Source organism: Bubalus bubalis, chromosome 16, assembly GCF_019923935.1.
Source record: "Bubalus bubalis isolate 160015118507 breed Murrah chromosome 16, NDDB_SH_1, whole genome shotgun sequence".
Lineage (NCBI taxonomy): Eukaryota > Metazoa > Chordata > Mammalia > Artiodactyla > Bovidae > Bubalus > Bubalus bubalis.
Genome location: NC_059172.1, coordinates 70,059,365 through 70,083,451, shown reverse-complemented (window position 1 = coordinate 70,083,451; position 24,087 = coordinate 70,059,365). Strand labels below are relative to the sequence as shown.

General features: G+C 43.5%; 3 protein-coding genes and 1 long non-coding RNA gene across 5 annotated transcripts in view; all 4 read right to left on the bottom strand.

The window, feature by feature from the left end:
* Window positions 1-1,500: 1,500 nt before the first annotated feature.
* LOC123329830 lies at window positions 1,501-5,124 on the bottom strand. Its single transcript, XR_006545424.2, has 2 exons — window positions 4,750-5,124; window positions 1,501-3,074 (listed from the first exon to the last, which is right to left on the bottom strand). It is a non-coding gene; the product is annotated as an uncharacterized LOC123329830 (long non-coding RNA).
* A 6,308-nt stretch (window positions 5,125-11,432) lies between these two features.
* LOC102390095 (lysine-specific demethylase 4D) lies at window positions 11,433-15,137 on the bottom strand. The gene is made up of 2 exons (XM_025265960.3): window positions 14,861-15,137; window positions 11,433-13,434 (listed from the first exon to the last, which is right to left on the bottom strand). The coding sequence occupies exon 2, from the start codon at window positions 13,137-13,139 to the stop codon at window positions 11,862-11,864; it is 1,278 nt and encodes a 425-aa protein (XP_025121745.3). The 5' UTR covers window positions 13,140-13,434; window positions 14,861-15,137; the 3' UTR covers window positions 11,433-11,861.
* A 3,754-nt stretch (window positions 15,138-18,891) lies between these two features.
* LOC102390415 (FUN14 domain-containing protein 1-like) lies at window positions 18,892-19,648 on the bottom strand. Its single transcript, XM_006080378.3, has one exon. It carries the CDS (start codon window positions 19,604-19,606, stop codon window positions 19,139-19,141), a length of 468 nt encoding a protein of 155 aa, XP_006080440.2. The 5' UTR covers window positions 19,607-19,648; the 3' UTR covers window positions 18,892-19,138.
* A 907-nt stretch (window positions 19,649-20,555) lies between these two features.
* Window positions 20,556-24,087, bottom strand: part of KDM4D (lysine demethylase 4D) — a 31,423-nt gene continuing 27,891 nt past the window's right edge. For both annotated transcript variants that reach the window (XM_025266972.3, XM_025266973.3), the window contains exons 3-4: window positions 21,662-23,517; window positions 20,556-20,944 (exon numbers count right to left, since the gene is read on the bottom strand). In XM_025266972.3, the coding sequence (XP_025122757.3) occupies window positions 21,682-23,184 (1,503 nt within the window). In that variant the 5' untranslated portion in view covers window positions 23,185-23,517 and the 3' untranslated portion in view covers window positions 20,556-20,944; window positions 21,662-21,681. The remainder of the gene's footprint in view (window positions 20,945-21,661; window positions 23,518-24,087) is intronic.

Here is a 24,087-nt window from a genome sequence, read left to right as displayed (position 1 = left end):
TGTTTTCTATTCACCTAAGGACCAGGAGAAATATCAATAACCTCAGATATGCAGATGACACCACCCTTATGGCAGAAAGTGAAGAGGAACTAAAAAGCCTCTTGATGAAAGTGAAAGTGGAGAGTGAAAAAATTGGCTTAAAGCTCAACATTCAGAAAACGAAGATCATGGCATCTGGTCCCATCACTTCATGGCAAATAGATGGGGAAACAGTGGAAACAGTGTCAGACTTTTCTGGGCTCCAAAATCACTGCAGATGGTGACTGCAGCCATGAAATTAAAAGACGCTTACTCCTTGGAAGGAAAGTTATGACCAACCTAGATGGCATATTCAAAAGCAGAGATATTACTTTGCCAACAAAGGTCTGTCTAGTCAAGGCTATGGTTTTTCCAGTGGTCATGTATGGATATGAGAATTGGACTGTGAAGAAAGCTGAGCGAGGAAGAATTGATGCTTTTGAACTGTGATGTTGGAGTAGACTCTTGAGAGTCCCTTGGACTGCAAGGAGATCCAACCAGTCCATTCTGAAGGAGATCAGCCCTGGGACTTCTTTGGAAGGAATGATGCTAAAGCTGAAACTCCAGTACTTTGGCCACCTCATATGAAGAGTTGACTCATTGGAAAAGACTCTGATGCTGGGAAGGATTGGGGGCAAGACGAGAAGAGGACAACAGAGGATGAGATGGCTGGATGGCATCACTGACTTGATGGACGTGAGTCTGGGTGAACTGCGGGAGTTGGTGATGGACAGGGAGGCCTGGCGTGCTGCAATTCATGGGGTCGCAAAGAGTCGGACACGACTGAGCGACTGATCTGATCTGATCTGATTCATCTAAATGTATTTATTGTCAATTTTTGTGATTTACCCTTTTGCATTGACAAAATGGAGTCCTCTATTATCGGATACATAAATTCTATCTTATGGTTAATGCTGTTGAAGTTTTCTACATCCTTAAAGTGAAGTCGCTCAGTTGTGTCCGACTCTTTGAGGCCCCATGGATTGTAGCCTGCCAGGTTCCTCTGTCTATGGGATTTTCCAGGCAAGAATACTGGAGTGGGTTGTCATTTCCTTCTCCAGGGGATCTTCCCGACCCAGGGATCGAACCTGCATGACAGGCAGATGCTTTACCTTCTAAGCCACCTAAGTCTGTCCATTTTTTTCCTCTCTTGCACAACATAAGGTGAAACGGGGTTCCAGGCCCTCCCTAGGTGCAATACTGTCCCCAATTCTCTAAAGGTTTACTGACCCAGCAGCTCCCCAAACTTTGTCCTTTTTTGGAAGGGGTGGGGGGTTATGGAGGTTTTATTACATATGCATGATTGATTAAATGATTGGCCATTGGTGATTGGCTCAATTTCCAGCCCCTCCTCCTCCTTGAAAGTCTAGGGTGGGGCTGAAAATTCCAATCCTCTAATTGTAGGGTTGGTCCCCCTAGCAAACAGCTAGGGGAACCATGCTTAAGTGACTTAGGGGCAGTTTAATAGCTACCACAGTAAGGTAACAAAATCATAAAATGTAACTTTATTTACTTCGGAAATTCCAAGGGTTTTAGGAGCTATCAATCAGAAATTGAAATGAGGACCAAACATATATTTCATAGTATAAATCAAAATATCACATTAAGTAATTTAAATTCTCCTATTTTTAATGTTTCTTCCAACTTGTTTGATTTTCTATAATTTAAACTTTATCAAAGTTGCCTGGGCATTCATGACTGTTATACATTTATGGTGAGATGTAGCCTTTAGAGCCCTTTCATATACCTTTGAGAGTCAATTCTATTTTCTCTGACACTAAGATTCATGACTTCTGCTTTCTGTTTGTATTTTTCTTAGTATAATTTTGTTGATTCATTTACTTTTAACTTTTCTGGATTACTCTGCTTTAGATTGTTGAAAGATAAACTGAGGCATATTAAAAAATTGAAGAGTTTACTTATGCAAAATACAATTCAAACTTGGCAGCATTCAGTCTAGCAGAAAGCACCAAGAAGCTGTACAAAATAAAAAATGTAGGCAGAAAGGAGTATAAATAAAGAAGTTATACTAGGCAAAAGAGTGGACTAGTTGTTGAAAGGTCACTTTCCTTTAGGAGATAATGCTGGATTTAAAAATATATTTTAAGGATTTTACCTTTCTTTGTTTTGTGGATATACATTGGGATAACAGCTTTAACAAATATCAATACAGTTACAAAGGGCTTCCCTGGTGGTTCAGACAGTAAAGAATCTGTCTGTAATGGAGGAGACCTGGGTTCAATTCCTGGGTCAGGAACATCCATTGGAGAAAGGAATAGCAACCCACTCCAGTATCCTTTCCTGGAGAATTCCATGGACAGAGGAGCCTGGTGAGCTACAGTCCATGAGGTCATAAAGAGATGGACAGGACTGAGCGACTAAGCAGACAGACACAGAGTTAAAAAAAAATCCCCGAGAGTCACATTTGGCAAATTCTTCAGTAGTCATGGGCTCACAGATTGAAGACCATCCATTGGTGGAGAGCTCGTCACAGGACTCAAGAGATGCAAGTGCCTCTAGCTTTAGCCCCAGGGGATCATAGTCAAAGGTGCTGGAGACTCTGGTCTCTGCAGCTGGTGCCAGACTCTTAGAGGCATAAGAGTGGTCCAACCTTACCACCTCACCCAAGTTTATGGGGGCCCTGCAGGTCCTAGCAGCGTCTCTGGGGAACGCGGTCAGAGTCTCACTGACGTTGGGAGGAATCAAGGGGGCGCCGTAAAGGTCACCGGCTGCAATACCCTCCAGCGATCGCAGGCACGGGCCGGGGTGCATTGGATTTCCAGGATCCAAAGGGGGACCCAAGGGTTGAAGATCAGGAGCACAGCAGCATCCGGAAGCATTAGCAGGATGCTGGAGCCGAGGGCTCAGCAGGGCAGGGCTGTCCATCGAAGGGGCGTCAGCAAACAGAAACTCAGCTTCGAGTTCCAGAGATGTGTGCGCCGTGTTTGATGAGACGCTCCTCCTAACCCGGGCCAGGACAGTCGCTTCCCTGGGTCCCTCTTCCCGAGGACACTGATGAGATCCACACCTGGGTCAGAGTACTGAGATCCCACAGGCTGTGTGGTACAGCCAAAAAACAAAAATGAAATATATGAGGTAGTTGTGTTAACTAGATGCCGGGGGTAATCCTTTCATAATGTACATCAAATCACCACAATCAAATCTCGATATTTTACAATTTTATATGTCAATTATAGAGTAATAAAGCTGAAAATTAAAAATAATAAATTAGGGCAAATCATAAGACAGAAAAAGAGAAATATTTAACTGAACTAAAAGGAAATTAAGCAAGTCTGAAAATAAATGAGTTAAACACTCAATTCAAGAAATGGGATGGTTTAACCTGAAAGAAATTAGGGAAAGGAAAACAAAGATATAAGCTGAAACATTTGCAAAAGAAAACATACACCCAATAGAAATAGATGACTGAAACCAAAAAGCAATTCATAGACCATTAAAAGTGTAAAACCATGAAGGTGAAGAATAAATAGAAAAGTACAAGCAAATCGCAAATCTTATTATGGTAAATTAGGGGATGCAGCAAAAATCTACCATGAATAGAAAGAGTGCCTATGTAAACAAAAGCAGGCAAAAAAGGTACAGAACACAAGTTTATACATTCTTAACTAGCATTATCCTTAATGGGTAGACATTTGAAACATTCTAATTAAAATCTAATCAGTAATTTGCTTTGTTAGACAAATTATTAGAAATAAAAAGTTCAACCAAGTTTCTAGATACTGATTAGCATTCAAAATCTATAGATCATATACACCAGTTAATAATCAATTATAAAGTGAAACAGTAAAAAGATTTCAATCCCTTTAATAATAGAAATGCATAATTCTAATGAAGAAATCTAAAAATTACATGCATTTAATACTTGTACTTTAAATGCATAAATAGATGCGAATTTTATCCGGGAAAAAAGTTGCCTTCTGATATAAAATGTCATCTTTTCCATCTTTATTCCTCAAAGGAAAAAAAGATAGTCAAAAAAGTTCTTGCTTTCGTCTAGTCTAAAATCTTAATTCCAAATGATGTTACACTACAATGCAGAAAATGTTTTCCTTGAAGGATTCAACCTTTAAATGAAACATGCTGAATTCTATATGCCTCACTCCAATTTCAATTCAATCAGCACCACCCTAATTCTAATACCCTTATATCCAATCTCTAATCTGATCACACATGTTTTTCAGAAAGTGTTAGTCAATTCAGTTGTGTCTGACTCTTTGCAAAACCATAGACAGTAGCCTTCCAGGCTCCTCTGTCCAAGGAATTCTCCAGGCAAGGATACTGGAGTGGGTTGCCATTCCCTTCTCCAGGGGATCTTCCTGACACAAGGATCGAACCCAGGTCTCCTTCAGTGCAGGAGGATTCTTTACCATCTGAACCAGGGAAGCCACATGTTTTTCAAGTCTCTTCCAATTGACTCACCCCTTTCCCAGTTCTAGAAACCCTCTTATTCCCATTGGATCAACAAATCAGGTGTTTTTTTTTTTCCTGAAAATCTTTGCAATTTACTAGGAAAATATTAAGAGGAAAATAAACTCCACAAGTTGGAAAATTGTTTAAAAATAAAACTCAAGGAAACAATATCCCAGTGTATAATTTTCTCTTTCCGTCTATGTGTGTGTATGTGCATAACAAAAGTTGCTTTTTAAAACTTGTGGTAAGAAAATAACTCCTTCCCTCAGAAGCACAAATAACACAAGTAAAGGGACCTACCTTCTATCAACAAAATCCTGATTCCAACTGCAGCTATACAAGGACCCAGAGAGACACTGTTCTCCTGGCAACCGGACTCCAAATGCAGGCCCATGTCCTGATGGCTCTAGCTTTATACCTGGGAAACAGTATAATTTGATCAGCAGCAATCAACAGTAATTATGTGATTAGGGCTCTGATTGGTCAACACTTTTTTCTGTCCCTTTTTGATTTTTAAACCAATCTTGCCAGGAACAAAGAAACTTGGTTAAAAGTCAAACCAAGCAAATATCCTAAGAAATAGCCAAAAAGAAATTAGCAATTTGTCTAGCAGCAACTGAAGAGTACCTTATAGTTAGTCTTACCTGATGACTCATCACAAGCTGGAATCCAGATTGCTGGGAGATGTATCAACAACCTCAGATGTGTAGATAGTACTACTCTAATGCAAGAAAGCAAAGAGGAATAAAAGGGCCTCTTGATGAGGATGAAAAGGGAAAGGGAAAAAGCTGACTTGAAACTCAACATTCTAAAAACTAAGATCTTGGCATCCTGTCCCATCACTTCATGGCAAATAGATGAGGGAAAAATGGAAGCAGTGACAGATTTAATTTTCTTGGGCTTCAAAATCACTGCAGATGGTGACTGCAGCCATGAAATTAAAAGATACTTGCTCCTTGGAAGAAAAGCTTTGACAAATCTAGAAGAAAAAAGTGAAAGTGTTAGTCACTCAGTCTTGTCCATCTCTTTGTGACCCCATAGACTGCAGCCTGTCAGGCTCCTCTGTCTGTGGAATTCTCCAGGCAAGAATACTGGAGTGGGTAGCCATTCCCTTCTTCAGGGGATGGATCTTCCTTACCCAGGAATCAAACCTGGGTCTTCCGCATTGCAGGCAGATTCTTTACTGTCTGAGCTACCAGGGAAGTGCCAGGGTAGGGGCTAGAGACAGTGTACTAAAAAGCAGAGATATTACTTTGCGAACAAAGGTCCATATAATCAAAGCTATGACTTTTCCAGTAGTCATGTACAGATGTCAGAGTTGGACCATAAACAAGGCTGAGCCCCAGAGAATTGATGCTTTCAAATTATGGTGCTGGAGAAGACTCCTGAGAATCTCTTTGGACAGCAAAGAGATCAAACCAGTCAATCCTAAAGGACGTCAACCCAGATGCCCAGATTACTGGTAAAGCATCACTTCTGCTGTGTCCACCTGGCTGTCCCAGGAAGAGCTTAGCATTTGCAGCAGTAGACTGAGTAAAGATTGCCTTCATCAACAGATGGGACCATGTAAACCACAGAGAGCCTGAATAGAACAGAGCAGAAGAAAGGCAAGTTTGCTCTCTCTGCTGAGCAGACACATCCATTTGCCTGCTGTGGGACACTTGACATGGGCACTCCTGGTCCCCAAGCTTTTGAACCCAGACCCAGGTCATATTCCTGGTACGGCCTGTTGCAGATGATCCATCTGACAGATCAGGGGATGTCTCGTACTGGGTAAACACATTCCTCTAATAAGAGCTGTATGCATCTCATATCAGTTTTACTAATCTGAAGAACCCTGACAAAATGATGTAAAAAAATTAAAAGAAATTACATTCTAGAAGTTTTTCATCATACATGAAACTGACAATGAATTAGTATCCTAAATATCACATATGTCTTACATAGCAACAACAAAATATAGTCAATCCAAGAAAAAATTGGACAGAGCCTTAGGTCATTCACAACAGAGGAAATCCAAATGGCCAATCAACACGAGGTGTGCAGTATCACTAGTAGTCAGGGGAAAGCAATGAAATGCTATCTGTTGCCCATTTAGATTAGGTCTGACAGTGTAGAATGTGGGTCAAGAGATGGAGAAACCAGGACCCTCCTGTACTGTCAACAGTGATGGAAACTGGAGGGTAATCTGGCTTTTCCTAGAAAGTTCAAAATGAGCATGAATGCAAACCAGTAATCCTAGGTACAAAGCTGTTGTGTAAAAAGCATTGTCTGAATTCACAAAGCTTTAGAAATTATCATCCTGTCTATCAGCAGCACCATGAATAAAATTTAAAAAATTAAACCAATCTAGTTGACTCTATTGAACTGACTAGGATCTATATATAATAATTTGGGCCTTGTAACTGTAATATTGACTTTTAAAAATATTTGTTTAGTATTTTTGGCTGCACGGGGTCTTCACTGCCACATGGGCTTTCTCTAGTTTTTACTCTTCACTGCCCCGTGCAGGCTTCTCATCGGGCAGGTTTCAGCAGTTGTGGCGCATGGGCTTAGTTGCCCCGTGGCATGTGGGATCCTTCCAGACCAGGGACTGATCCCATGTTCCCTGCATTACAAGGCAGATTCTTAACCACTGAACAACCGGAGAAGTCCCTGCAACACTGACGGTTTAAAGAGGTGATGGTGAGGATACATTGACAAAACCATGTGAAACATACTGCTTTTGATGTCCTAGATGTCTGTTAAACATTTGATGAATATACACTGAACTCGTGGTTGTTATTTCTCAGAAGTGGCTGCTGCTGCTGCTGAGTCTCTCCAGTCGTGTCCGACTCCATGCGACCCCATAGACACCAGCCCACCAGGCTCCCCCGTCCCTGGGATTCTCCAGGCAAGAGCACTGGAGCGGGTTGCCATTTCCTTCTCCAATGCATGAAAGTGAAAAGTGAAAGGGAAGTCGCTCAGTTGTGTCTGACTCTTCACGACCCCATGGACTGCAGCCTACCAGGCTCCTCCGTCCATGGGATTTTCCAGGCAAGAGTACTGGAGTGGAATGCCATTGCCTTCTCCAGGAGTGGAGAGGAGCCTAAAAGAGATCATGGCAATGAGAACAAAGGTGGTTCTATTCTTGCTTGTATATAATTTTCATTGTCAGTGGTCTTGTTTTTCCAAGATTAAGTTTAGCAAAAACCTCTTGGACATGGAGAAACAGCTGGCTATGGGCATCTTGTCCTGAGAAGAGCAGTCCAGATTGAGAGTGTCCAAATTGAGTGTGTCCATCCACATGAAGTAAAACAGAATTTTGAATAGAATCACTTGATGAGTCCCATTCATTACCACTCCCAGCTCCTGATCCTTTCAAGATTAATTTTTTAAATTTAAATGTAATAGCTGATGTGCAGTGTTGTGTTAGACTCACATGTACAGCAAAGTGAATGTTATATGTGTTTTTTTCAGGTTTTCTTCATGTTATTTCAAGATATTGAATATAGTTCCCTGTGTGTGAATGCTCAGTTGCATCAGTCATGCCCAACTTTTTGTGACCCTATGGACTGTAGCCTGTCAGGCTCCTCTGTCCATAGGATTCTCCAGGCAAGAATACTGGAGGGGGTTGCCATGCCCTTCTCCAGGGCATCTTCCCAATCCAGGGATCGAACCCACAGCTCTGAGTGTCCTGCATTGCAGGTGGATTCTGCAGTACAGTTCCAGGTGCTGCTGCTGCTGCTGCTAAGTCGATTCAGTCGTGTCCGACTCTGTGCGACCCCATAGACAGCAGCCCACCAGGTTCCCCTGTCCCTGGGATTCTCCAGGCAAGAACACTGGAGTGGGTGGCCATTTCCTTCTCCAATGCATGAAAGTGGAAAGTGAAAGTGAAGTCGCTCGGTCGTGTCCGACTCCTACGACCCCATGGACTGAAGCCCACCAGGCTCCTCCGTCCATGGGATTTTCCAGGCAAGAGTGCTGGAGTGGGGTGCCATCGCCTTCTCCAACAGTTCCAGGTACCATGCAGTAAATCCTTGTTGCTTATCTATTTTATGTACAGTTGTGTATATCTTTGACCCTGTACCCCTAATCCATCCCTCTCCTGCTCCTTTTCCACTCTACCAGCCACAAGTTCGTTTTCCCTGAGTCTGTTTCTGTTTTGTATATAGATTCACTTGTATTGTTTTTTATATTACATATGTGATATATTTGCCTTTCTTTGTGTGTTCACTTAATATGATATTCTCTAGGTCCATCCATGTTATTGCAAGTGACAGTACTTCATTCTTTCTTGGCTGAGTAATATTCCATTATGTGTATATATATGTCTATACATACACCACTTCTTTAACCTTTCATCTGTTGATGGGAACTTGATTGTTTCCCTGTCTTCTGTGCTTAGTCACTCAGTTGTGTCAGATTCTTTGCAACCCCATGGACTGCAGCCTGAAAGGTTCCTCTGTCCATGGAAATTTTCCAGGCCAGAATACTGGAGTGGGTTGCCATGCCCTCCTCCAGGGGATCTTCCCAGCCTAGGGATCGAACCCAGGTCTCCTGCATTGCAGGCAGATTCTTTACCAGCTGAGCCATGAGGGAAGCCCTATCTTGGCTATTATAAATAGTGCTACTATAAACACTGCGGTACATGCATCTTTTCCAATTAGTTTTTCTCTTTTCTGGATGTATGTTTAAGAGTGGGATTGCTGGATCATGTGGTAGTTCTATTCTTGTTTTTTTAAGGAACTTCCATACTGTTCTCCATAGTGGCTGAAGCACTTTACATGCCCACCAAACATGTAAGAGGGTTACACTCTCTCCAGCATTTATTATTTGTAGATATTTTGATGATGTCCATTCTGACAGGTGTGAAGTGATCTCGTTGTAGTTTTGATTTGCATTTCTCTAATAAATAGAAATGTTGAGCATCTTTTCTTGTGCCTGTTGGCCATTTGTATGTCTTCTTTGGAGAAATGTCTACTTAGGTCAGGAAGACCAATTTAGGAACCAGTATATTGGTAAAACTAAACTGTATTTTTTATATTTCTTGTCTTCATTGGGCAGGGAAAATTTTCTTTTAAGTATGAAAGTGAGTGAAAAACATAAGGAGTACAATGGGAGCAATATTTTCTGAAAATCACTTTTGTTTCTTTTCCTTCAAAACTCCCAATTTTGTTAGCTTAGGTTTTCCAGGATATGCATCTACAGGGGAAGAGATCATAATATTCCTGAAATATAGCAAGGAGAATTTCAGCTTCTAAAGTTTAAAATAGCAATATGAACCAGGCTCATAGAGACTTTTCAGAGTCCCTTATTACTCTGCAGTACTGTAGCCAAAACTTTCCTACATTAAAGGACCAAAATCCCTCAATATTGCAGTTACTTATCGCATGAAAGTTTACTCCCTGCTCATAAAGATCTACTCTGGTCCTGCTGCTTTCTAGGACTGCTGTCTTCCAAGTAATCCCAGTCTTCATCCATCCTGTGGTTCCACCATCTCAAAACAAGCCTTAATCATCTTGTCAGCCAAGCATCTTACTACCATCCTCCACTGTGCCCGGGTCCATGAATTCACTCTCTCAACTTCAATTTTCCACAGAACACGCGACCACAAAGTTGCCTAGCTGCATGTTGATAAGAATGAAACATGGGCTTTTGTGCATGCGTGCTCAGTCACTTCAGTCATGCCCAACTCTTTGCAACCCCATGGACTATAGCCCACCAGGCTTCTCTGTCCATGGGATTCTCCAGGCAAGAATACTGGAGTGGGTCACCATGCCCTCCTCTGGGAATCAAACCCGCGTCTCCTGCATTGCAGGCTTATTCTTTACCGCTGAGCCACTGAGGAAGCCCTATGGGCTTTTGCTACTCCTCAGAGTTTCAAACAAGCCTTACTTTTTCAGGACTCCAGCCTTTAGTTTTACATGGTGCTTCAAATCCAAAGTCTTACTGAAATTCTCTGGGGCAGAGTGGGAGGGAAGAGAGCTGTGGTTTGTATCTCTGAAATGTTTCCTTCTGCATCCAAACTATCATTTTAAATTTCCAGGAATGATTCTGACCACTTCTGCACATTTTCATAATTAGGGCCTAACTGAGTAAACATCAACTATCACCTATACTATTTAGATGTTCTAACTACATTCTGGACTTCCCAGGTGTCTCAGTGGTAAAGCATCCACTTGCCAATGCAGGAGACCTGCTCCAGTATTCTTGCTTGGAAAATCCCATGGACAGAAAATCCTGGAAGACTCCAACCCACAGAGTGGCAAAGAGTTGGACATGACTGAGCATTCATACACCCACAACTACATTTTCCTGTCCCTAACATGGTCCACAGAACAACGAAGGTGATTATTTAAATGGAGAAATGGTATCATGTCAAGTGCTGTTTTAAACTTCCAATGACTTCTCATTTCAATTTAAACAAACTCAAATACTTGACATGAGCTACAAGGTCCTACATACCCCAGATCCTGCCTCCCCCTTTGTCTGCCCCAGATACAAAGGAGTGTCTGATAATTTTCTATCCTGCAAAAACAATACCAAGCTCTATGGTAAGTCTGTTACACCGCTGTTTCTTCCAAGTGGAAATCAGCTCTGGATCTCCCTTCTTGTCATTTGGGACTGGGAAATGTCTCCTGCTCTAGGAAGTATTTCCTTACCACTCGAACTAGACTTTCATTGCTGCACAGAATGTATGCCCACTTGAAATTGTCTTGTTCATTTATGTGTGGATTCATTTACTGGGATGTATCCATGACTTAACCATGTGAAATAGACACACAGCATTGAAAAGGCAGGGGAGAGTTAGAAGATTTTCAGATGATGGTTTTTTATCCTATGTTGGTTCATCTCTCCTAGCAACTTGGGTCAGACAAGTACCAGGTGATTTCCACCAAGTCCTCATCCTTAATATATGGCTGCAAATCAAATCACCCAACCCATCCAGTCAGCCTGAACCCAACAATCAACCCCAAACTTATTCATCAACACCACACAACGCAACAAGCTCATAAAAATAACTTTTACTTAAAATGTTTTGATACAGTAATTCAGAAAAGTGCCTAAACACCTCCCAAATGATTGAACAACACCAGAAATCAAGTCAGATGTTAACATCCTAGTTACCTTTAATATAGTTGCGAACAAATACTGGCAGAGAACACTTTTCCAATACATCAAAGACTCAAAATACCCAGTATACTTCCAGGAGCAACACAGGAGGGACCCTCCTGCAAGACTGATGACCTGCTAATACCCAAAGCTCTGAAATATAAGTGTTGACCAGTCTTGAGGATCTCCACACCCAAGAACAGTGGGGTACAAAGGCTTCTCCTAAGAGCAGTCATACTCGGAGGCCTTAGCAAGACGTTGGAGCCCACCGGCTGGGTTGTTCCATCCAGGGTCCCTCTGCAGGGCAGGGCTGCGTCTCATATCTGAGTCTTTGGAGAGGCTCCTCTTCGCCCGGGTCGGACAGTCAGCTCTGGAGTACCCCTTTTCCGAGGACGACGACGAGAAACACATCTGCCAGTTGGGTGGTGATCTGGAGATGGACCTGGCTTCCGCGGCGGGGTCTGGCGCGGCTCCTGGGAGTTGCAGGCGAGCCGGGTTCCCCAGGGCGAGTGCACCTCCCTCCAGGCACTCAGCCCCTGGCCGCCCGGCGCCGCGGGCTCGGCGTGGTTCACCACTGCCCGGTCCTGCCCGCGCTTCCACAGCTCATAGCGCTCGGGCTGCAGGATGCGCACGAAGGCGTCCATGGAGAAGGCCACCTGCGCCTCGCCGCAGCTGCACTGCGAGGCCACTTTGCCATAATCGATCCAGCGCGGGGTGGCGAAATTGATGGCCTCGGCGCAGTTGAAGCCGTGGTTGAAGCCCGAGTGGTAGCCGTAGGGGAAGGTCACCATGAACTCGCCCGCCTCCTGCGTGACCCGACCGAAGGGGATGCCGTTGTCCCGGAGCACCGTGGGCGAGATGAGCGCCGCCTTGTGGCGCAGGAAGGCCTCGCAGCCCCGCGCGCTATCCGGGAAGAGCGCGCCGGCCAGGAGTTCCAGGCGCCGGCCGTGCTCGGGCGGCACCGCGTACCAGGTCTTGGGCTCCCCGAAGTGCAGGAAGTTGATGCTGTAAAGGTCCATGTCCTCCGTGTGCCAGGCGAAGGCGGTCTTCCACATGCCGAAGTACAGGTAGGGGGTGTTGACGCCCTCGATGACCACCCCGCACTCCTGCTCCAGCAGGTCCTGGATGGTCCCCAGGTGTCCCAGGTTCCACTGCTTCGTGTTTTCATCAAATAAAGAGCCACTGATATCCGCGCCGTATATTGGGGACTCAAAGAGGCGGGTTTTCCAATATTTTCGCTCCAATTCCTCAAAATCGGAGTAGAACGGAGTCTGGTATTTTTCAGTATTTGCTAAGTGGCGGTACTCTGCCACGGTCATGGCTTTCTTCTTTTTGTGGTATTGAGTAAACACACCTGCCCTCCCAGAGACCACCTGCTGGAGCGGAGCGGCTATTAAGATATCATCAATATCGTCGTAGGTCTGTCTGGCTTTCCATTCCTTGGGTGGAACTATCTTAGCCAAGCCTGCTCGGTGGGCCCCTTGCGATTCTATGTAAGCAATGTATTTGTTGAAATCCGCATATTCTTCCATGGTTGGGTGGAAGGTCATGATCTTACAACTTGGGTTCTGGGAACCAAGGTGCTTAGCCTGCATGGCTGCAGTATAATCAGCAGTGGCCTCTCGGGGTCTTAGGTATGCTGTGGGTACCTGAGAGTATTAGGGAGTAACCTCTTCCCTATGCTTTATTCTATAGCCAAAGGAAAGAGGGTGTTTCCCAGAGAGGAAGGCTCCCTGAACCAAGTCCTGCCTCAGTCTGCAGCTCTGTTACTTTCTTTGGTTGGAGATGTAAATGCCTAGGAGGCTTCCCTGGATTCACAGGCTTGAGTGCCTGGCAGTTTCTCAGCTCACTGTGGCAAAAAGTGTCTTCATGGAAGTTTCAAAGCCAAACCTAAAGAAAATACAGAATATCTGAAGATGAGTAGATGACAAAAGGAACTGATTTAACGCAAAATTTTATAGCAATCTTAATTTCAAAATTTGAATTTAAGGGCAAAAATATACTTTGTAAACAGGAATGTAAATTGGTGCAGTTATGGTACATACTATGGAAAACTGTAGAGAGGTTCTTTAAAATTTTAAATAGAACTATTATATAATCCAGCAATCTCATTTCTGGGTATATATCCAAATGAAATAAAAACAGAATATCAAAATAATATCTGCCCTCCTAGGTTCCTTGAGGCATTACTCACAATAGCCAAGATATGCAAACAACCATAGTGTCCATCCATGGTTGAATGAATACAGAAGATGTGATATAGATATTTGGTGGAATACTACTCAGTGATAAACAAGAATGAAATTTTTCCATTCGCAATAGCATTGGTTGACATGGAGGGTATTATTCCAAGTGAAATAAGGCAGAGAAAGAAATAAAGTACAGATACCAATGTGCACATTCCTAACAAGTATTATTATCCTTAAAGGGTAAACATCTGAAACATTCCAACTAAAGTACAATTATTAAATTGCATTCACAAACAGATTATTAGAAATATATGGATCAACTAAGTTTCTGAACACTGATTAGCATACAATATCTATAGATCCCATATACAAATTAACATCAATTATGAAGTGAAATATTAAAAAGGTTTCAATTCCTTTAATAACAAATAGATGCCTCCAAAGAAGAAGTCAAAATCTTATGCATTTAATCCTTGTACTTAAAATGCATAAAATGAGAATTTTACCAAGGGGAAAAAGTTGTTTTCTAATATAAAATGTCTTTTTCATCTTTGTATTTTAAAGGACAAACATCAAAAAAAAAGTGCTTGCCTTCTGCTAATCTAAAACCTTAATTCCAAATGAGGAAACACTACAACCCAGAAAATGGTTTCCTTGAAGAATTCAGCGTCTAAATAAAAAAGGTTGTGTTCAAAGCCTGGCTCTATCTGTCCCACCTCAGTTTCAGCTCAGTCAGCACCACCCTAATTCTAATATCCTCATATCCAATCAAAGTCTTTAATTTGATCCCACACATTTTTCAAGTTCCTTCTAATCGACTTACTCCTTACCCAATTCTAGAAACCATCTTATTTCCATTGGATCCCAGTTAACTAAATGAAGTACTTTTCCCCGAAAATTTTTGTGATTTTTACCAAAAAAAAAAAAAAATTAAGAAAAAAATTAGCTCCATTTGTCAGAAAATAGTTTAATAATAAAAACACAAGGAAATGATATCCCAGTGTATCTCTCTCTCTCTCACTCTCTCTATATATGTATATATACATATATATAGTAACTTTAAAAAACTTGTAATAGAAAAATTACCTCTTTTGCTTATAAGCACAAATAGAAATAAAATGACATACCTCTGATCAACAAAATCCTGATTCCAACTGGAGCTATTCAAGGATTCACAGAGACAGTGTTCTCTCAGCAGCTGGTCTCCAAATGCAGACCAATGTCCTGATGGCTCTGGCTTTATACCTAGGCAAAGGTATAATTTGATCAGGACCAATCAACAGTAATCATGGGATGAGGGCTCTGATTGGTCAGCCCAGGTAGTCTGTGCCCTTTTGATTTTTAAACCAATCAACAGATAACTGAGAGGTTGAAAATTACAAGAGTGGCACTTCCCTGGTGGCTTGGATGGTAAAGAATCTGCCTGCAGTGCGGGAGACTGGGGTTTGATTCCCTGGGTTGGGAAGATCCCTTGGAGAAGGCAATGGCAACCCACCCCAGTATTCTTGCCTGGGAAATCCCATGGACAGAGGAGCCTGGGGGGCTACAGTCCATAGGGTCGCAAAGAGCTGGACATGACTGAGTGAACACGACAAATTCATATCAGCTCACCATACCATCATGGTTATCCAGGCCTTTAAGACCTTTCTTGTATGTTCTTCTGTGTATTCTTTCCACTTCTTAATCTCTTCTGCTTCTATTAGGTCCTTACCATTTCTGTCTTTTATTGTGCCCATCCTAGAAATTAATAAATGTTTCCTCTCTATCTCCAATTTTATTAAAGAGATCTCTAGTTTTTCTGATTCTATTGTTTTCCTCTGTTTTTTTGCATTGTTTATTTAGGAAGAACTTCCTATCTCTCTCTCCATGCTATTCTCTGGAACTCTGCATTCAGATGGGTATATCTTCCCCTTTCTCCCTTGCCTTTCACTTCTCTTTCCTAGCTATATGTAAAGCCTCCTCAGACAACCACTATGCCTTCTTGCATTTCTTTTTCTTTGGGATGGTTTTGGTCATTGCCTCTTGTACAATGTTATGAACCTTCTTCCGTAGTTCCTCAAGTACTCTGTCTACCAGATCTAATCCCTCAAAACTATTTGTCACCTCCACTGTATAATCATAAGGAAATTGATTTAGGTCATATTTAGGTGTATGGCCTAGTGGTTTTCCCTACTTCAATTTAACCCTGAATTTTGCAATAGGAGCTCATGATATGAGCTACAGTCAGATCCAGGTCTTGTTTTTACTAATGATATAGGGCTTCTTCATCTTTGGCTGCAAAGAATATTATCTCATTTTGGTATTGACCATCTGATGATGTCCGTGTGTAGAGTCATCTCTTGGATTGTTTGAAAAGGATGTTTGCTATGACCAGCATGTGCTCTTGACAAAACTCTGTTAGCCAATGCCCTGCTTCATTTTGTACTCCAAGGCCAAACTTGCCTATTATTCCAGCTATCTCTTAACTTCCCGCTTCTGCATTCCAATCTCTTATGATAAAAAGGACATCTATTTTTGGTGTTAGTTCTAGAAGGTCTTGTAGGTCTTCATAGATCTGGTCAACTGAAGCTTCTTTAGCATTAGTGGTTGGGACATAGACTTGGATTACCATGATATTGAATGGTTTGCCTTGGAAACGAACAGAGATCATTCTATCGTTTCTGAGATTGCACCCAAGTACTGCATTTTGGACTCTTCTGTTGACTATGAGGACTACTCCATTTTTTTCTAAGGGATTCTTGCCCACAGTGGTAGATATAATGGTCATCTGAATTAAATTAGCACATTCCCATCCATTTTATGTTGGATCATATGGTAGCTCTATTATTTTTTTAAAAATACCTCCATACTGTTCTCCATAGTGGCTGCACCAATTTACCTTCCCCCTCAAGGTGTAAAAAGGTGCCCTTTTATCCATACCCTCTGCAGCATATGCTGCTGCTAAGTCGCTTCAGTCGTGTCTGACTCTGTGCGACCCCATAGACGGCAGCCCACCTGGCTCCCCCGTCCCTGGGATTCTCCAGGCAAGAACACTGGAGTGGGTTGCTATTTCCTTCTCCACTGCAGCATTTATTTGTATACTTTTTGAGATGGCCATTCTGACAGGTGTGAGGTGATGTCATTGTGGTTTTGATTTGCATTTCTCTAATAATTAGCAGTGTTGAGAATCTTCATATGCCTATTGGCTATTTGTATATTTTCTTTGGAGAAATGCCTACTTAGGACAAGAAGACTAATTTAGAAACCAGTTTATTGGTACAGCTAACCTGTATACTTAACACTGCTTGTCCTGATTGGGTAAGGAAAATTTTTCATTTTCTTTAAAAAAGCATAACACTTTTTTTAAGATTTATTTATTTTACTTATTTATTTTTGCATGTGCTGGGTCTTCATTGCTACACAAGCTTTTCTGGTAGTTGCGGCAAATGGGGGCTACTCTCTAGCCGTGGTGCCCAGGCTTCTCATCGGGTTGACTTCTCTTGTTGCTAAGTACAGGATCTAGAGCTCACGGGCTTCAGTAGTTGACATTCCCGGGCTCTAGAGCACAGACTCAATAGTTGTGGGGCACAGGTTCGGTTGCTCCAAGGCATGTGGGATCTTCCGGGATCAGAAATCGAACCCAAGTCTCCTGCATTATCAAGCAGACTCTACCACTGAGTCATCAGGGAAGCCTGGGAAATATTTTAAGTATGCAAGTAACCGAGTGAAAACATAAGGAGTACAATGGGAGCAATATTTTATGAAAACTGCTTTTGTTTCTTTTTCTTCCAATCCCTCAATTTTGTTATCCTAGGCTCTCCAGGACATCTATATGCCAGAGAGGAGACTGTGATATTCCTGAACTATAACAAGGAGAACTTCTGTTTGTAAAATGGAAAAGAGCAATATGAGCCAGGCTACTGTCTTCATAGAGACTTTTCAGAGTTCTTTTATTTCTCTGCACTACCATACCCACAACTGACCTATATTAAAGGACCAAAACCCCCCAACATCTCAGTCACTAAAAGTTACCCCCTGCTCGTATAAGATCTACTATTATGGTCCAAGGGAACTCTAGGGCTGCTACCTGCCCAGTAATTCCCGTCAGCTTCCATCCTGTGGTTCCACCATCTCAGTACAGGACTTAATCATCTTTTCAGCCAAGCATTTCACTGCCATCCTCCACTGTGCCTGGAATCCCCAAGTTCAGTTTCTCAATCTCAATTTTCCACAGAATACGCTACCACAAATTTGCCTCGCTGCATGGTGACAGGAATGAGACGTGAGCTTCTGCCATTCCTCAATCAGAACTTCAAAGAAGCCTTACTTGTTCATGACTGTTCCCTTTTGTTTTACATGGTGCTTCAGATTCCAAAGTCTTCTGGAAATTCTGTGGGGGCAGAGCTGGAGGGAAGAGAGATGTGCTTTGTATCTCTGAAATGTTTCCTTCTGCATCCAGTTTTCAAAATTTATTCTGTTTGGCCACTTCTGTGCATTTTCAACACTAAGGCCTGAGTCAATAACCATCAACTCTCACCTGTTTGGGGACTTCTCTGGTGGCTCAGACAGTAAAGAATCCACCTGCAATGCAGGAGACATGAGTTCGATCCCTGGGTCAGGAAGATCCCCTGGAGAAGGGAATGGCAACCCACTCCAGTATTCTTGCCTGGAGAATTCCATAGACAGAAGAACCTCGTGGGCTCCAGTCCATGCAGTTGCAAAGAGTTGGACACGACTGAGTGACTCTCACCTGTTTTAACTATTTCTCTTGTCCCCATGTGGTGCACAGAACAACGGATGTGGTTATTTAAATATGCAAATTGTATCATGTCAAGTGCTGGGTTTTTTTGCTTAATATCTTTAATAATTCTTATGAAAGATATTAAGCAAAAAAAAAAACCCAGCACTTTCTATTATCTGTAAATCCTTCCACAAAATGTGTTACAGTTCTTCAGTTTACTGCAAACATATCTTTAAAAAAATGTCAGCCCTACAGTTGAAGCCATAATGCAAAGTTTTAATTATTGGCACCATACTAAAAAAGCACAATGGAAAACATTTTATTTAAATAAAATGAGGATAATATTTTACTGGGGAATACATCCACCAATTCATTTTCCCTCCATATCTACATCCAATAGTAGTGTTTTATAGGCAAATTTTAAACAAACACAAATTCTTAAAAAATAATGAAAGCCATATTTTGCTCAGGGATACTATTATCCACATACCATACAGGTTATTTTATAGCAGATACTAGTCTGCTAAATTTCAGATGGCAAAATGCTAAGCAGTGAGTTGGGTATTGTCCAGCTAGTGGTTTCTTGTCATCCTGGAGAATCTGTCAATGTGTAATGATGAGACCATCTTGTCACCACCACTTCTCTTCTCAGAGGTGACTTCACTGTGATACAACATTCATATTCTTAAGATGCAAGGCCTAGCAAAAAGCCTCCCACAAATCCACTGCATATCACAATGTTCTGCTTGACAAATTCTGTTGCTTCTTCTATTATGTTATTGATTTCAGGTGCTGCCTTATTTGCTCGTTTTTTAACCTGTCTTTTTGCTTTGTTTACATCTTTTTCCACTCTCTTCCAGTCGATCTGCACATAGCCACTGTGACTGGCAATCTGAAGGAGAAGAAAGCCACCACCTACTGCAGTTGCTGCAAGTTTTCCAACTTTCTGGAACAAAAATCCGGCACACCAGCCACTCACTCCACCCATTACAATCTGGGTGGCTACCAAGTATTTTTCTACCATAGGTCCGGAACTGTGGCCAAACACTCGATTCCACCAGTGATGTCGTCTGGCATACTCAGTTAAATCCAACACTTCGTAAGAATCATCATCACTTTCATATTCTTGGGGAGGGGGGTTCCGGGTCACCATGATACCGCCGGCGGCCTGTACTGAGGCGGTCCCAACCTGCCCGCCTCTCGCCCCTCCTTTAAAAACCGCTCTAGCCCTCAAGTGCTGTTTTAAACTTCCAAAGCCTTCTCATTTCAAGTTGAATAAACTCAAATACTCATCATGAGCTACAAGGTCCTATATACCTTACACCCTGTCTCTCTCCTTTCTACGCCCCAGACACAAAGGAGCTTCCTTTCTATCTCTGCAAAAACAACAACCCCAAGCTCTATGTTACATCTGTTACACTTGCTGTTTCTTCCAAGGGGAAATCAGCTCTGGACATCCCTTCTTGTCATTTGGGACAGGGAAAGATCTCCTGCTCTAGGAAGTATTTCCTGACCACTGGAACCAGACTACCCATTCTGCTGTCTCATCCCACCCCCTTTCATTGCTTCATAGAACATATGCCCACTTGAAATTCTTGTTCATTTATGTGTGGATTCATTTGTTTGGATGTATCCATGATTTAACTATGTGAAATAGACTAACAACATCGAGAAGACAGTGGAGAGCCAGCACTCTTTGTCCCATGTTGGCTCATATCTCCCAGGTGATTTCCACCAAGTCATCCTTAAGATATGGCTGCAGACCAAATCCCCCAACCCAGCCAGTCAGCCAGAACCCAACAATCAACCCCCAACTCATTCATCAACACCATACAATGCAACAAGCTCATAAAAATAAGTTTTGCTTTAAATGTTTTGATATAACTATTCAGAAAAGTGCATAAAAGCATTCAGCTCAGTTCAGTTCAGTTCAGTCACTCAGTCATGTCTGACTCTTTGCGACCCCATGAATTGCAGCATGCCAGGCCTCCCTGTCTATCACCAACTCCCGGAGTTCACTCAAACTCACATCCATCAAGTCAGCGATGCCATCCAGCATTACCACCTCTCAAATGATTGAATGAACAATCCCAGAAATCAAGTCAGATGTTAACTTTCTGGTTGCCTTTAATATAGTTGCAAACAAACACTGGAAAATAACACTTTTTCAATACATTAAAGACTCAGAAATATTATATATTATTATCTGAGCCTCTGCTGACCTAATTGGTCAAAAGAGCTTTGTGTGGCAGAACCAAGGGATGGGTGAAAAGGAAGTAGGAAGAAGAAAAGGAGAAAAGTTGTAGAGTACTCAAAACCCAGGATTCTTCAGAAGCTATGCAGTATCCAGAGTTGGCCCACGGGATGGGATCTGAGGTAGATCGGCTCTGGTGACCTCAGCAGGACCTAGTTCACAGGGTCACTAGAGTGTCCAGTGGATGAAGCTTCAGCTGGTGACACAGGAGTTAGCAGTGTCTGAAGATTCCAGGTTCTGGGAGAAAGAACAAACACTGGAGAATTGGGTAAGCACCATGGACCCAGCACTTCCAGGGGCAACACAGGAGGGACCCTCATGCCAGACTACACATGTGCTCAGTTGCTTTGGTCATGTCCAACTCTTTGCAACCCTATGGATCCTAGCCCACCAGGCTCCTCCATGCATGGGATTTTTCAGGCAAGAATACTGGAGTAGATTGCTACGCCCTCCCCCAGGCATCTTCCCTACCTAGGAATCTAACCCATGTCTCCAGGGTCTCCTATGTTGGTAAGTGGGTTCTGTGTCACTGCTGCTCCTGCTGCTAAGTCACTTCAGTCGTGTCCGACTCTGTGCAATCCCACAGATGGTAGCCCACCAGGCTCCCCCATCCCTGGGATTCTCCAGGCAAGAACACTGGAGTGGGTTGCCATTTCCTTCTCCAATGCATGAAAGGAAAAGTGAAAGTGAAGTCTCTCAGTCGTGCCCTACTCTTAGCGACCCTATGGACTGCAGCCTACCAGGTTCCTCCATCCATGGGATTTTCCAGGCAAGAGTACTGGAGTGGGGTGCCATTGCCTTCTCCACCAGCCACCTGGAAAGCCCCCATGCAAGATTAATGACCTGCAAATACCCAAGCCTCTGAAATGTCAATGTGACCACTCTTGAGGATCCTCCACACCCAAGAGCAGTGGGGTACAAAGGCTGGGTTATGGGACAGGGCCACAGTCATACCTGGAGGCCTTAGCAGGAGGCTAGAGTCCAGGGCTCGTTGGGGCAGGATTGTCCATCCGTCCCTCTGCAGACAGGGGTTGAGCCTTGGGGTTCTGAGCCTTGCGGTCTAAGGCGAGGCCCCTCTTAGCTCCGATAGGGGCAGTCAGCTCTTGAGTGCCTTTTTCCTGAGGGCGACGACGAGAACCACATCTGCCAATTGGGTGGAGGCACAAGGCCACCGACGGACCTGGCGACAGCGGAGAGGTCTGGCTGGGCTTCCGTGAGCTGCTGCTGGCGACAGAGTCAAACTGGGAGGCCGAGCAGGAACCCCGGGCAGGCAAGGGGCGCAGGGACACGGCCCGCACAGGGGCTCTGGGGTCGGTGCCCTCGCTTGAGGACACGGGCTGACGCAGGCGGGTGGTGCGGCGAGGCGGGAAGTACTTGGGGCCCAGCGTTTGCACCTCCTTCCAGGCTCTCAGCTCCTGGCCGCCCGGCGCCGCGGGCTCGGCGTGGTTCACCACTGCCCGGTCCTGCCCGCGCTTCCACAGCTCATAGCGCTCGGGCTGCAGGATGCGCACGAAGGCGTCCATGGAGAAGGCCACCTGCGCCTTGCCGCAGCTGCACTGCGAGGCCACTTTGCCATAATCGATCCAGCGCGGGGTGGCGAAATTGATGGCCTCGGCGCAGTTGAAGCCGTGGTTGAAGCCCGAGTGGTAGCCGTAGGGGAAGGTCACCATGAACTCGCCCGCCTCCTGCGTGATCCGACCGAAGGGGATGCCGTTGTCCCGGAGCACCGTGGGCGAGATGAGCGCCGCCTTGTGGCGCAGGAAGGCCTCGCAGCCCCTCGAGCTGTCCGGGAAGAGCGCGCCGGCCAGGCGTTCCAGGCGCCGGCCGTGCTCGGGCGGCACCGCGTACCAGGTCTTGGGCTCCCCGAAGTGCAGGAAGTTGATGCTGTAAAGGTCCATGTCCTCCGTGTGCCAGGCGAAGGCGGTCTTCCACATGCCGAAGTACAGGTAGGGGGTGTTGACGCCCTCGATGACCACCCCGCACTCCTGCTCCAGCAGGTCCTGGATGGTCCCCAGGTGTCCCAGGTTCCACTGCTTCGTGTTTTCATCAAATAAAGAGCCACTGATGTCTGCGCCGTATATTGGGGACTCATAGAGGCGGGTTTTCCAATATTTTCGCTCCAATTCTTCAAAATCGGAGTAGAATGGAGTCTGGTATTTTTCAGTATTTGCTAAGTGGCGGTACTCTGCCACGGTCATGGCTTTCTTCTTTCTGTGGTATTGAGTAAACACACCTGCCCTCCCAGAGACCACCTGCTGGAGCGGAGCGGTTATTAAGATGTCATTGATATCGTCGTAGGTCTGTCTGGCTTTCCACTCCTTGGGTGGAACTATCTTAGCCAAGCCTGCTCGGTGGGCCCCTTGCGATTCTATGTAAGCAATATATTTATCAAAATCAGTAAACTCTTCTTTGGTTGGATGAAATATCATTATGCTACAACTTGGGTTCTGAGCACAACTGGGCTTCATAGCTTCCATTAATAAACAAACTGCCAAGTTTTTCTGTATATTCTGGATATGTGAGGATGCTGGAAAATGTTACTTTTTCAAAAACGGTTTGAAGATCTGTGAGTCAGAAGGAATGCCCAGTGGACTTTAATACAATGAGCTGATGGTACTGCTCAGGCCTGCTGCTTCTCCAGGGGAATCCAGTCTGGACAGAAGCTTTGATCAGGACTAATGGCTGAGCCTGCAAGTCTATGATGTTCCTCAGTTGACCTTTGGCTCTGTCCTCTTGAGGTATATTGAATTACCCAGTCTTGGACAGATATCTCAAATGTAGTGTCTTCAGGGTGGTATTGAAAACAAAACCTAAAAAATATATATATATATATAATACAGAAAGGTTGAAAACTAATGTTTGGAAAATGTTAATAGAGAACTACAAATAAACTATCATGGAATATAATTGCAAGCTCAAATAAAGGCTAAAATTTCACAAAACTGGCAATACAAGAAATGGTATTGATTTGGAACAACAGAAATTCTTATATTCTAGTAAGGAGAATGTAAATCATTACACTCACTTTGAAAAACAATTTGGACAGTACTATGTTACTGAGTTTACCCTTTTGCTATGATTCAACTGTTACCACGTGCCTAGGATATGTGTATGCCTATGCACTGAAAGTCAAGTCCAAGAATGTTCAAAACATTATTCTAGTAACTAAACACTGAAAAAGGTCAGTTTTCATTCCAATCCAAAGAAAGGCAAGGCCAAAGAATGCTCTACCGCACAGTTGCACTCATCTCACATGCTAGTAAAGTAATGCTCAAAATTCTCCAAGCCAAGCTTCAGCAATAATGTGAACCGTGAACTTCCTGATGTTCAAGCTGGTTTTAAAAAAGGCAGAGGAACCAGAGACCAAATTGCCAACATCA